The 14589-nt window shown below is 38.2% G+C and overlaps 1 protein-coding gene across 1 annotated transcript in view; it reads right to left on the reverse strand.

The window, feature by feature from the left end:
• Positions 1-211: 211 nt before the first annotated feature.
• Positions 212-14589, reverse strand: part of DHX29 (DExH-box helicase 29) — a 45831-nt gene continuing 31453 nt past the window's right edge. Inside the window, exons 18-27 of the mRNA XM_061617943.1 lie at positions 11937-12025; positions 11007-11135; positions 10252-10327; positions 8627-8851; positions 7880-8016; positions 6962-7055; positions 5868-6155; positions 4779-4910; positions 4137-4233; positions 212-1940 (exon numbers count right to left, since the gene is read on the reverse strand). Of these exons, the coding sequence (XP_061473927.1) occupies positions 1885-1940; positions 4137-4233; positions 4779-4910; positions 5868-6155; positions 6962-7055; positions 7880-8016; positions 8627-8851; positions 10252-10327; positions 11007-11135; positions 11937-12025 (1323 nt within the window). The 3' untranslated portion in view covers positions 212-1884. The remainder of the gene's footprint in view (positions 1941-4136; positions 4234-4778; positions 4911-5867; positions 6156-6961; positions 7056-7879; positions 8017-8626; positions 8852-10251; positions 10328-11006; positions 11136-11936; positions 12026-14589) is intronic.

The following is a 14589-nucleotide window of genomic DNA, read 5'->3' on the forward strand; positions in this document are numbered from 1 at the left end:
AGCACCACAGCATGTCAGCGACAAAACAATTAACTGTCATCATTGCCCATGCCATTGTTTACAAACCTCCTCCTTTTCAGCCTTCATTAAATCACTCCAATACGTATCTTCAATATATTAAGACTATACATTTGTAGCTACGGTATAAAAGGAATTTTAGTGCAACTCTCTAAAAAAGCAATGTAGCAACTATCTAGAAAGGCAAGCTTTATTTATTTATTTATATTTATTTATTTATTACATTTATATATCACCCCATAGTCGAAGCTCTCTGGGCGGTTTAGTGTTCATAATTGTAAACCCTAATTGTGAAGAAATATTGAAACTGAGTGCTGTGGTTACAAATGCTTACCAATCAAATATATAAACTATGTTTCTTGTAAAATCTCATGACCGATATTATTTCAAGGACTATCTCAATTTTATAAATTCAGTGTTTATCACAAATAGCGCAATCAGATGAAACAATTGGAAGGTTGGTGAAAGAGAAACATGTCACATTTTACAGCATGTCTAAAACAGTGTTCCAAAGGTCTTTTTCTTACAGTATGTACATTTGCAACAAAAAAAATTAAATTTCATAAATGAAACTGGTATCTCAATTTGCCAAATATATCCAAAATAATTATAGTTGCTCTCTAGCATTAACAGTGAAAACAGTACAAGGAGCTCATGCAGCTGTTAATTATATATGAACATAAATTGCAATGTACAGAGTGTTTTATCTGGATCAGAGAGATCTTGGCTCACATTCTGGCATATCCATAATATTAAAATGACTTGACCTTAGGGCAAGGAATTCGTATAAACTAATCTACATCACAGGATTGTTGTGAGGATATAGCTACATAATCATATCTTGATACATTTTAACAGGAATTTTCCTGTGTTTCAATATTGGTCAGAGAACTAGTATGTATTCACATTTTGTTTTCCAATTATACTGTCTGAACCAGAATGATTAAAAAAATTCAGCTGAATTTGAGCAAATCTTTTATTTGGCTGGATTATGGTTTTCGCCATTAGTATCTAAAGATCCAATAGTTCTTGCAGCTTCCGTAGTACCTTTAAAAAAGGAGGTGAGTCACATTGTGTTTACTAGAAGATGACAAATATATGCTTTGAAAGAGGAAGATATATGAGAAATTCCTCTTAGATTTAGGCGTATAAAAAGGTAAAGGTTTTCCCATTTTTCCTTATTGCATCTTTTCATCTAAAGAACATAATTTTTTCTTGATGGGCACTACTAAATATTTATTTTTAAAAGACCTTTAACATTTTTCTTTCAAAGTTTGGTACATACCCAATTCAGGCACAAAATGTCAATGCAAAAGAGGATGGGGTTCCAAAGGATTAATGGAACTCCAGAGCAATTAGCTCCTAAAAATGCTGATCTGTAGTATGCTTTCAAACTCAGTGTATGGGCAATAACTGACGAACAGCAATTTCTTAAAATGTGTTGCATAAAATTACTATGATGTATCCAGTGAATAACTATGTAACACACATGCTTAGCAAAATGAAAAAGTCTCCTGCTCCCCAATTGTGTTTTCCTAAACTAAAACATTCCATAAATTCAAATACTGCTCTTGAAAATATAATCAAATTATGCATCAAGCAGAAAGTATGAACTCATCATTTTTATACTGAAACCATTTGACTTGCTGCCATAATTTAAGAACATTCCAACAAGGGGCACACAAATTATTATTTTTATAATGCATTCCTATTCTTCACAGAATGACTTAGAAAATATATGCAAAGTTCAAGCAGTTCCATGATAGTATTGTCTGACACTCTTTTACAAGTAGCATGTTCTTTATTTTAGGCATAATTTTCTACTTCCGATTATTGTGATTCTGTAATTGTAGCCAAATTCTTGTGTCAGGTAGAGTTTTCTGTTTTTATCAGTTCTTTGATGATGTTCAAAATCTTATCATCTGTGGAATAAAATTACAATTATAAGTGCCAAAGAATGGAAAATTCAGTGTTATTTTTCAATCCCTCAAGAATTTAACATCATATCTATTTTAGATTGTCACATTGCACGCCACCTGCTAAAAAGTAGCACAACACATCACAAGGCTTGAACTGATCAGAAGGTTAAGTTCACTCTCCCCAGGGTTGGGATATCCAAGCCACATATTTTTTCACAGTACTCCAATTAAAGACATGGACCATAAGTAGAGTTCTCATGTTACGGTCTAAAAACCTATGTATGCTCCTGAGAGTTTCTCGCGTTTTAAAAAAAATAGGATGAAATATACTGCTTTTTCTCTCTGAAAGGGAACTCCATACATTTAACTGTTCTAGCATCAATCATGAAATACTGCATCTTAAATCCTGCCACACATTCACAACTTGATTCCTATGTTGAGGTATGATTAAGACATGGGTTGCCACCGTTTTTGGACTGGGGGGCACATTTTGAATTTTGAGAGAGTGCTGAGCATGCCAGGCACAACTTGGCTGCGATGGGGATGTGGCATAACACAACATGGCCAGAGATCAGCTCCTGCAAAGCAGGAGACATTTTTGCAAACTGTTCACATTTTGCCATTGCCATTTGGGGAAAAAAATCTTTAACATCCATTACTGTGTAGTAATATTTGCAGAAAACAATTTCTAGGGAGTACCTAATCTCAGATTAGGTCCACCACAGGAAAGACACATCCTGGTTGCTAGGTAAAAACTAAGGGCAAACTATGGACATTCCAAGGACAGCTAGAAAACAAGACAGAAGCAAAGAATGTGCACTTAATGGGAGGGAATAACAGAATCTCTTTAGGACTCCAAGGATTCCTATAGCCTGGTGTCCAAATACCAATTATCAATCACAGCTCTGACTTCACCAATTGGCTAAAAACACTGGTAGCAGCAGCCAGGCTGGTTTATTTCACAGAAATTGCTTAGAAAGATACCTGCACATTTTGCTCCATAACTTTATTTCTGGAAGAGCTAGAATTTGGACACATTGGCCCCACTTAATACAAATGACAATTATCTGATAAGAAATCTTGTTTTCTAAAGCTATGCAATGTATACAGAGTAGAGGCTTGGCAGGAATCATCCTTGTCTTCTTTTAGATGTCTTCTGACAACTGTATTGTTTAGACAGGCCTTTGTAATATTATTTTTTCTTTTTAACCAATAAGTATTTACTGATGTCGTTACTGGTTTTATTATACTCTGTATGTTGTATACTGACTTGATATACATTTATAACAATGCATATTATAAATACTTCAATAATTTCCATTCTACCTAATGAAGAATTCTGTTTCTTGAAAGGTTTCATACTTACCTTGCTTCAATAAGAGGTCACCTTATCTATTTTGCATTTTATTTTGGTAGCTTACCCATGGAAGACTACTCATATTTAATGAAATACACAATATCCAATTCAAAAATATGTTCTCATTCATGTATACATGCATCTCTGTGGCATACTGGTTTCAATAGAAGAACCCAGACTGAGCATACATTCCTTTGTGTGTGTAAGTTAGGTCCCTTTATTGAAATAAATGTACTATTATTATTACTATTTCATTTATGAATCGCTTTCTATGAAACATCTCAAAATGATTTCACTATATATGTAAACCGCCCAGAGAGCTTCGGCTATGGGGCAGTATATAAATGTAATAAATAAAAAAATACTTCAACTGAATATATAAACACAATTTCAAATCTAATATAGATACTGACTGCGATAAAAATCTCCACTTAGAAGGCTTGTTGCAATGCGGAAACCCTAATGGGTGGAAGAAATCTGTGCATGTATCAGATTCCCATGTCTAAATATATTGAAAGATTTCGGAAAACATGTAATGCACTAGACTCCATTAAGAAAGAGATATCAAGATGTTAACTTTGTTTAGATGCCAACAAAGTGAATCATCAGTTACATGAGCTGCAATTTTAAATGTGTTCCCACAGTTTATTTGCTTTCAAAGTGCTCTGCATTGAAGAAAGTTGACCAAAATAATGACCTTTTATTTTTTCAGGACAACAGTATTATTCTCATCCAGGATATGCTGAAGGTTTCACAAGGACACAAGTGTTTTGCTATTGCACATATTTTGCTTTCGCTGTTTTCAAAATATTCATCGCTATGCTAGAAAAAAATAAAATTACCTTCAAGCAACATTTTAGGATTTTCAAGCTTTTGCTTTAAAACAGATTCGATGAGTGCTCTCAGTTGTTTGAAAATCACTGCAATTTTGACAGGTGCCTGTAAAAACAGAAAAATTTAGTCTTATACTTTCCCCCCTCAAAGCAGTTTTAATATGTTAAGAACATACAGCCAACTCAGGATGGTTTGATCTGATTTGCAAACCAGGATTATAGAAGGTGATTAAACCGGTTTCCTGGTTCGAATATCATGGGGAACTGTGATTTAAATGGAATGTTTTCTCCCAAGCTGGGTGGAAGAAAGAGGAGTGAGCACTTGAACTTGTTTATTCCCACTTCTACAAATCAGTTTGTTGGAGTGGCAGCATTACTTCTGATCTGGGTCACTGGGCCTTTTTTTTTTAAAAAAAAGTTCAGTACCTGAACAGAAGTGTAATTAAACTACTACCCCATTTATTTTAATTAGTATTACACATAACCACAGCAAACAGATGTTTTTCATATTCTGCTTTCTATTCGGGCATGACTGACTAGGAACTTTGACACGGAGTAAAATGCATGCCACAGTAACAATGATTTATTACACAATGCTTCACAACTCATGCATTTTGGAGCCCATAAGGAGCCACCAGAACTTAAACATACCTGAAAATGGATCCAGCCATCAACAGACAAAAGCCGTTCACGATGCAATACTTCTATGTCTCCACCAAAAAGTAAAATTGGAAAGGGGGAAATCAAAGTAGTTTCTTTCAAATATACCTTGGCATATCTTATCTGTATTGAAAACACACACAAGTGATTATATTAATTAACTCAATTGCTATTTCTTATATAGCGATGTGTTATTTTCCTGCCCTGGGAACTATCACATACACCCTTTGAAAACATGGTGGAGAATTATACAAAATGCCATGTGTTATGATAAAAATTTGATAGCCCTTGGGCAACATCCTGAAGGCTGCAAGTAGAAGAAACCACTGTTTATTGTTTTGAAACGAAAGCAGTTCTGCATGTGGATATTAAATAGCTTCCAGATACAAAGCAGCTTCATGTACAAGTACAACAGCACACAGAGGAGGATTGCTGGATTGTGGCAATAGCTTTAGAGCAATAGCTGTGACCCTCCAAATGTTGTTGGACTGCAACTTCCGTCTTCCCTGACCACTGGCCATCCTGGCCGGGGCCCAAGAACACCTGCAGAGCCACAGGTTCCTCATCCCTGGACTAGAGAACTTTTCATACACAGGAAACAGGTAAGTTAATCGAAGACCAATCATCCTATGGGAAAGAAAGGAGTAGGCAAAGCTTTTCTGAGGGAAAAAGTCTTAGCAAGTCATATGCTGCCTACTCCAAACTAGATTATACTGGGTTTTATTCTAGCCATAGCCTTAAATTACTTAACAATTTCTGCTAATCCTACACAAGTATTAAAATAGTATTTTGTTTAAAACAGAAATAATAAAATATGCCATATAAGCTCTCAAAAAACTTTTATATCCAGTATACACAGAAGGTAGTATTTAAGCTTTTTAGTAACAGAAACACTTTAATGAAAGTGAAGACAAGAATTATATTACAAGTATGCCATAGATCCAAGATGTCATACAGCATACCCACTTCAACCAAAGTCATAAATCCTTGTATTAAGTATTTTATTTCATAGAACTACAAGAAATCCAATTTTAGATTTGACTCATTAACTTCCGCACAGTAGGAGGTTGCAGATCTTACCTTTTCCTGATATAGCAACCACCCATAGGTTTGCAGATCCCTGTTCACAGAAGAAGGGTGTACTTGTGCTTTACCCTGAGCGGTCTCTGCCATGCATGCCAACTTCTCTGTGATATCCACAGACTTGGTGTACATTATCTTTCCCACATTGTCATACAGCCCAGCAGTCAGGACAGATTTCAGGAGGACCATTTCTTGCAGCGAAAGGGAGTGTGTTCCTTCATGGTGACAGGAGGGTGCTGCAAACCCTGCTGCCCGCACCACCCTGATAAGCTCTTTTTTTACATCCTGAAATAGATTTAGACGGTTATATTTCAACAATTCATTCCCTAATTCAAGGGTTGAGTTTCCGAACCAGAACCAGCTGCAACATTTTTAGTTTATCCAGTAAACTATGCTCGGTAACAAGAAAATAAACCCTTTTACACATTTATATTAAGGTGAGAAATTGAACACATTTCATTTTAGTTTCCAAATTAATAACAACAACAACAACAACAATGTACAATTTCTGTATGCTGTTTATAATATTGTTTTATTAGCTTATAAAGTACAAGGCACAAATATCATACATTACAAAAAATCAGACAGTAATCCAGAGCCTCATATGTGCAAGCAGCAAGCAGTAGGAGACAATGGAATTTAGCCCTGTCTGTTGTGCATCAATTTGTGCATCAACTGCATGAAAAGAAGCCCTATTTTTTCAATGACATTTATTTCCAAATGGTTTAAATTCAAAGTATGAACTATTGAGCATGATACAAATTCAATAAACATACACACACACTAAGGCCCCATTTTAGGCATTCACAAGTGGCTTAATGAACATGTATAGCGAAGAGAGTAAGCGGGAATGAGTGCACTAGCTCTGCCTCCCCCCCAAGTATTTTAGAGCCCTGGAAAATCAGAATCATAAAATGTGGGGAACTTGAGTACATGAGACTTCCCAACTGCAAATTATCACCCTCAAGCTTGTGGAAGTGAAGGGGCTCGGGTGGGGGACAGCGGTGGAACTAGCATGCACCCACTTTCCCTGTCTTGTGTGTTAAACCACTTATGAACAGTGTTTCAAATGGTAAAATGGTTGCTGATACCTCTAGAGTTAATAGTGATGTTCTATTGAGGAAATTTCTCCTGCAGTAAGTCATTTCAGCACGGTATCCTCCTTCATGACGGGCTTTCTTCCATCTAAGACAAAAAACCCACCAGGTCTCCTATTTATTACAATATAAAAACTCATGATGTAAGAAGACGTAATAATAATAACAGTGAAGAAATATGAGAAATGGCATTCAGGATGGAAGGTATTTTAGCTTTCCTCCAATAACCTCTTGCCATAGCACAAATTAATTGAAATCAGCACTGTTCTGCTGATTAAATTAAGCTACACTTTCAAAAATAAAAATATAAATGTTATTGCACTGTTTAAAGGTTGACCTGTCATCAAAAGTCCCAATGCTAAGCACACAAACTTGGAAGTAAGTTCCATTAAATAATTTGCTTCGAAAAAGGTTGTGGATTTGGTTGTTCAAATTAAATATGAAGAGCAGCAAAAACACCTGTCATGACTGGTGAGTTTTATATAGAGGTAGGACTTATACCACCACAACCTCTGAGAGATCAGATATGAATTGTATTGTGACACAGTACTCTCTGCATCTAACCTGTAACACTGGGATAAAAGTAATGGACAACATTGCAGGTTTGTTATAAATTATCTCAGCTTCAGCCCACTCCTTGATCTGCAATAAGCATCAAATATCTTTGAACAACACTGCAGTGTTGTCGTAAACCATGCAGAGCCTGACCTGCAAGATTCAGTGTGAAGTGCACTGCAGGGCTATCATAACATGCCCATCCAACATGCAATATGAGGACACGAACTGCCTTTGCTATGGAATTTGCATTAGCAGGGTTATTCCTTTTTATGTTTCACACTAAATAAGAATCAAGTTAAAAAGAGAAAACTCTTCTGTTTGATGCTACTTTGGATGGGGTGGGGGGGAAGTTACCCTAGATATGCCTTGTAAATTGTCAAGTGATCTGAGTTTGCCAATGCCAGAGAAGATTTTGCAAGATCTGCTTCATCTTTTCTTCCAATTGGTGTAGTAAATGGAGATTTTTCTGTCATCACAGCAGCAAGAGTAGCCTGCAGACCATGGCAAAATATGATACATTAACTCCAATAGCAGTTACATCTTCATCCCCCACCAATATATATTTTTTATTAAAATGCTTGCCTCAGAACAGCGACCAAAGTGATAATACCACCCCCAAATTCTAGTACACAATTCATGGCTGGAAAAGTTAAAGCAAGCAGATAATATATGATAAGAGATATCTGAAAGATTTGGAAACAGAGATGGGGAATGGTACACAAGAACCATCATCCTGGAACAGACCCAGCTTCATCTTGTTCAGCATTCTGTTTCCAAAACTGTTGAGCAGGATTATTCTGAAATCTCACAAGTAAGGCCTGATGAAGATAGTTACTTTCTTTATCCCACCAGACGCTTAACTGAGCAATGTTTTCAAATTCACTGAAGAGTTTATACATCCTGTTTGGTTATACTGTAGTGACAAAATTTTCAGAAGCGTTGATGCTACCACAGTGCACACCAGTTTGCAGAAAAAAAGCTGAAGTGGCACAATTATTTAAAAAGTATAACCTGCTCTTTGGACCACATCAGAACAATTATTTTGCACGATACTACCTAAAGTTTAGACAACAATAATCAATGTAATGGTGGTCAACTTACCACTGGTTCCAAGCAGCCAAAAATAGCACCGAATATAAGCATTTTGCCAATCTTTACGTTGACTGGCAATGCTGCAAGATGTTGGCCTAAAGGAGTCAGCTTGGGCTCAATTAATTCACAAGCCCCAATCTTCCGTAGAAGGTTCATGGCATTACCAACTACTTGAGGCTGGGGAGGGTCTAAGGCCTTGGAGAGGAAGTCTTCAGGAGATCCAAGATTACATTTCTGTAGATGAGCCAAGCAAGGAAGAGATAAATGCATGTAACAGGAATAATGCAGAAGAGCAGAAGTTCCCAAACTGTGGTCCACGGACCAGAGCTTGGAAAAGTTACTTTTTTGAACTACAACTCCCATCAGCCCCAGCCAGCATGGCCACTGGATTGGGCTGATGGGCACTGTAGTTCAAAAAAGTAACTTTTCCAAGCTCTGCGCATGGACCACCAGTGGCCCATGAGCTTCATACAGGTGGTCCACAGCCTGCCTGTGGATTTGTGGCAGAAGATGGGAGATGGTACACCCATCGCATTAAATATTCATATTGATTTTTAATTGTATTTTAATTGCTTCTTTTATTTAATGTATTTTATTGTACTCCAGTTTGATTTTATGGAACACAATGAAGTACAATATATAAGAAATAAAAGAAACAACTGAAATACAATTAAAAATCATGCAGCATCTAGCATAACACATTACAATTGCTACAATGGGCAAATAAATAAATAAATCATTAACTGGTCCACCAGACTCTCAGCAATTTTCAAGTGGTCCATGGGGGGGAAAAGTTTGGGAACTGCTGCAGTAGAATTTTGTGGAGATGTTTCCTCCACCAAAATAACTCTCAACCACAGATTCTAAGTAACAGTCTGACAGCCAACCTGGCGCTTCTACAGAAAGTATGCTAGATGGGAGTCTAATGAAAGATCCATACTTTCCTTTGTATTCCAATAAAACAGAGATGGGAAACCAGGTGGTCTTCAGATACTGTTGGACTACACCTTCAGTCATCCCTCACCATTGGGTCTACTGGCTGGGGTTGATGAGGAACTGGAGTCCAACAGCACCTGCAGGGTCGCAGGTTCCTCACCCCTGCTACAAGATAAAATGGTTCAAGTAGTGACCATGTTGCCTTAGCTACGACAACCCCCTTCTTTCCAAACACTTCTTGTCCCAGCCTATGTAATGAGCTCAGCTCCTAGAACCAAATGCACCAATTTTTCCTTTGAGAATATGTCTTTACTCACATATTTTTCTTTCTGAAGGCAGCATGAATACCTTGGACATTACGCTAGTACCAAGCTCCAGGATTTCATGCCAGAACAACTTCTATATGCTCCATTTGCTGTCTTGACCAAAGTGAACAATACATTTTGACTAATGAAAAGACACATTTACTCAAAAATATTTTTCTTTAGTTGGGTCCATGTGCATGGCAAATATAGTTTCGTTATTTGCTCCTGCCCTGTCCGTCCACAGATCAAATGGATGCTTAAGACATAAATAAATCCTTTTTTGCATTTCTTGAAGAGGCTACAACTTCCTGCAGGCCCTCAGAAATCAAAACCAGCCTCTCATGCTTTTCTGGTAAATCAGAAGTATGAATAATTAAAACAATATGCTCATACCATGATGTGAAGGCACAGTTCTTCCAAGGGCACCCGCAATATTTCTGGGACAGAGTATTCTAGAAAACTTTCAAATCTGCAAAAAGCACAAGACAGAGAGAATACGAGCTGGTTCATGCTGCTAAAATCTGCCATGTGATTATGTACATCGGAAAAAACAGTGTTAACTATGGTACTGGCCATTTCCTTTATTGTGGATACTGGAATAAACAGGAGGGGCAAGATATTTATAACTAAAGTTTAACTAGTTTGGCTCTGCTAGTTCTCTCAAATGCCTTTCAGTGTTTATTGTGAAATTCAGAGTGGGTGAAAGGGTCTTGCTCTTAAGTATTGTACAAATAAATATTTTCGTAGCTGAATAAGTGGAATATGTGCAGTCATTTAGCAGCTAAGTGACATATCAGAATAGATTTGCTATCATATTATGTTTTTAATTTGCTTATGGAAAAATGGGCTGCCTTCAAGTCAATCCCTACTTATGGGTGACCCAGTGAGCTTCATCGCCGTGTGGGGATTTGAACCCTGGTCTCCCAGGTCGTATTCCAACACTATAGAGATATATATATATTTTCCTTCTTATTATTGTATTTTATTCTTGTAAATGGTTTCAGGACTTCTGTTGTGGGAAGAGATGCATAAATTGCATAAATCTAAACCAAAACTGATCTTAGTGCTGTAGTGTTAAGAGACAGTTTTGAAGTTAACACAGTAAAATTTGCTGAACTTCTAATTCTTGATGGTCAAGATAGCCTTACCGATCTCTAGTGTACATTCGAAAACAGAATCCATCCCTGACACGTCCAGCTCTCCCTTGCCGTTGTAGTGCACTAGCTTTACTAACAAAAGTCTCCTCCAATGAGCTCATCTGACTGCTTTCATGGTATCTGGAAAAATGTATTTAAACAGAAATTTGGGTTAATAAAGCTCAGCACATTCTGTGTTAAATTCATGCTAAACTTAAGAATTCTCTCTACAAGCAGTTGCAGTGGCCCACTTCTCAAGGTTCTGCAAACTGCTTTAATTAGAATCACATCCAAGAGGAAGAGGAAATGCATTAGTATTTTTTTGGAAAAAAATGGGTTCAATGTAGCAAGATGGAATTAAAAAGTGGGTCCTTGATCTGAAATATTAAAGTTTATTGTCTTAGTCCACCCCACCACAACAAATCTGTATAGCTTCAACTAGGTCCTAAAACATCACTTTAATAGAGTAGACTTTAATAGAGTAACATGGCAACTTGCTCAGAATCCTGTAACCCTTGTTTCTATGTACTGCACACAAGTTTCCAGCCCTCATTATTATAGAAAAAAACCTGAAAACAATGAGGGCAGCTGCTGCTATAAATTATTAGAGGATCTAGGTAACGTTCTACAGCGATTCCCAAACTTTCCCCCCTGCATTTCTTATATACAAATTACCCATGCTACAGAATTACACCCCCCATCAGTGATTTCTAGAGAGACTGCATACTATATAGTGTTGCATGACACTGGTATAACATGAAAATTATCATGCTTTTTTAAACTAGAGCCAATCCCTTTTATCAACACCAAGGCTTTCTTGGGTGAACTGGCAACTTACATTACATGCATCTTCAGACTCATCTGAATATGTCCATATTACAAAAGCACTTTAGTACCAATCCCCAAGAATATATCTGAACACACTGCAAAACTGAGTATTACCTATTTTCTTTTGTCCTCCCAGTGTCGATTACAAAAACAACATCAGGTATAGTAATACCCGTCTCAGCAATATTTGTAGCCAAAACAATCTGTACAAGAAACAAAAACACTCTTAAATGCAATTAATCTTGTATTTAAATTATAGACAGGAAGCTATAGCTTGGAATGAACACTATATTTGCCCCAAATACAAGGGCTTTGATCCTAAGCTGCTCTTCTGTTGACATGAGGTAGCAATTTTCACTTAATTCCCCCTCCAAATACTCTAAACGGATTATCTAGATCCATACCAATCGGGTTTCAGGACTGGACATGGAACTGACAGCCTTGGTCGCTCTGGTAGATGATATGAGGAGGGCACTGGATAGGGGAGAATTCACCTTCCTTGTCCTCCTGGATCTCTCAGCGGCTTTTGATACCATCGACCACAGTATCCTTTTAGATCGCCTGGAGAGTTTGGGATTGGGAGGCATGGTTTTACGGTGGTTCCAGTCCTTTCTCTCTGATAGGCGCCAACAGGTAGCATTGGGTGACGAGGTTTCAGACACTTGGCCTCTCAATTGTGGTGTGCCACAGGGTTCTATCCTCTCTCCCATGCTATTTAACATCTATGTAAAGCCGCTGGGAGAGATCATCAGGAGATTTGGGCTGCAGTGTCACCAATATGCAGATGACACTCAGCTCTATCTCTCATTTAAATCTTCACCAGAGAGCGCTGTGGAGACCATGTCCAAGTGCCTGGAATCCGTGAGTGGATGGATGGGCAGGAACAGGTTGAAGTTGAACCCTGATAAGACCGAGGTACTACTTGTGGGAGACAAGGGAGGGTTAGGAGATGTTGACCTGGTGTTTGGTGGGGTGAAGTTACCCCTACAGGACCAGTCCGCAGCCTCGGGGTTGTTCTTGATTCCAAGCTGTCCATGGAGGCTCAGATTTCGGCTGTGAGCCGGGCAGCTTGGTATCAATTACACCTTATACGTAGGCTGCAACCCTACCTCCCTGTTCAACAGCTCCCGCTCGTAGTGCATGCCCTGGTCACCTCTCGATTGGACTACTGTAATGCGCTCTACGTGGGGTTACCCTTGAAAACGACCCGGAAATTACAGCTTATACAGAATGCGGCGGCGTGCTTACTTACTAACAGCCACCGACGGGATCACATCACGCCAGTGTTGTTTGACCTACACTGGCTGCCGGTTGTTTTCCGGGCCCGATTCAAGGTGTTGGTTTTAACCTTTAAAACCCTGTACGGTTTCGGCCCAGCTTACCTGAAAGAGCGCCTCCACCGCCACCAATTATGCCGCCCAACTAGATCAGCCACACAAGGCCTTCTCTCAATCCCTCCAGCCAAAACAGTTAGGTTGGTGGGTACTAGGGAGAAGGCCTTTTCTGTGGTGGCCCCCACTCTCTGGAACTCCCTCCCATATGATCTTCGACATGCCCCTTCCCTAGATGTATTCCGCAAGGCCCTGAAGACGTGGCTATTCCAGCAAGCCTTTGAGGTCATTGGGTAAATCACCATGATTCTGTCATTTATCATATGTTGTTATTATAATTGCTTTTATATGTATTGATGACTGTCCAGTATTTTATCTATTGTTATTAATGTGATTACATCTGTTATTATTGTATTTTATCTCTTTTAATGTACGTCGCCTAGAGTGGCTAATTGCCAGATAGGCGACAAACAAATTAAATATTATTATTATTATTATTGTTATTATTATTACTGCCAAGAGTCCTCCAAGCCCCAGCAGCAGATTTTCAAGGGGTGGAAGGGCAACAGAAGAAAGGGAAAGAATGTTCTGTTCACAGAAGGAAAGTTAGGATCTAGTCCAATTAGCTCTAATTATCCCAATAGTATATTTATCAATCTGTTCTTTAATTTTTTTAAAAATAATAATTTATAGCTGGATTTCTGGATAGAAAAAGCAGTTTTTGCAAAAATAAAAATAACCTCCTTTAAACTGTTAAAAATAAGTTTCTAAAGATATTCTGGTTAAAATACAATCTCCCCCCCAAAATTGAGCGTATAACTTTAAATTTATGACAGGCTGCTTTTCCTTGAAAGAAAAAATTGGGAGGAAATGGAAATTCTGTACTTAAGAATTTCTGTTCTTTGAGGGAAGGAGAGGACAACTAGAATGGGCCGAGAAGAGAGTATCCTGATGTCCACTGCCTCTCTTGCTCATTGGCTGAGAGAGTATATTGCTCTGGCCTACATCTCAAGTTATCTGTCGGTTGCTGAGGTTACTGTGGCACACTCAGCTGGGATTGGGGAAGGGGATGTCACTACAGCAACTTTCCAGGAAAGAACTCATTTCTGTAAAAGAGCTCCTTTGGAGGTGATAAGCAGGGGGAGCAATTGGTGCTCAATGGATATCTTCACCAAACATTGTAAACACTTCTGTCCCATCACAGGGTGTCTTTGGGAGACATGTTCTCCAGAAGGTTCTGCATCTCCGCAGTCAAACAGTTTGGGGACTTGTTTGCCTTGGGGTTCCTTGTCTGGTGTGCACTGGTTTTGATATCTTTAAGCTAGCTGTTCTCCTCCAGGAGAAAAATGGAAATTCTGAACACAGCAGCAAATTGTTCTTCCCCAGGTAAGGAGGGCAGCTAGATGCAGCCTGTATTCAGCTGATGCTTTCTTGAA

Source organism: Rhineura floridana, chromosome 1 (genome assembly GCF_030035675.1).
Source record: "Rhineura floridana isolate rRhiFlo1 chromosome 1, rRhiFlo1.hap2, whole genome shotgun sequence".
Taxonomy (NCBI): Eukaryota; Metazoa; Chordata; class Lepidosauria; order Squamata; family Rhineuridae; genus Rhineura; species Rhineura floridana.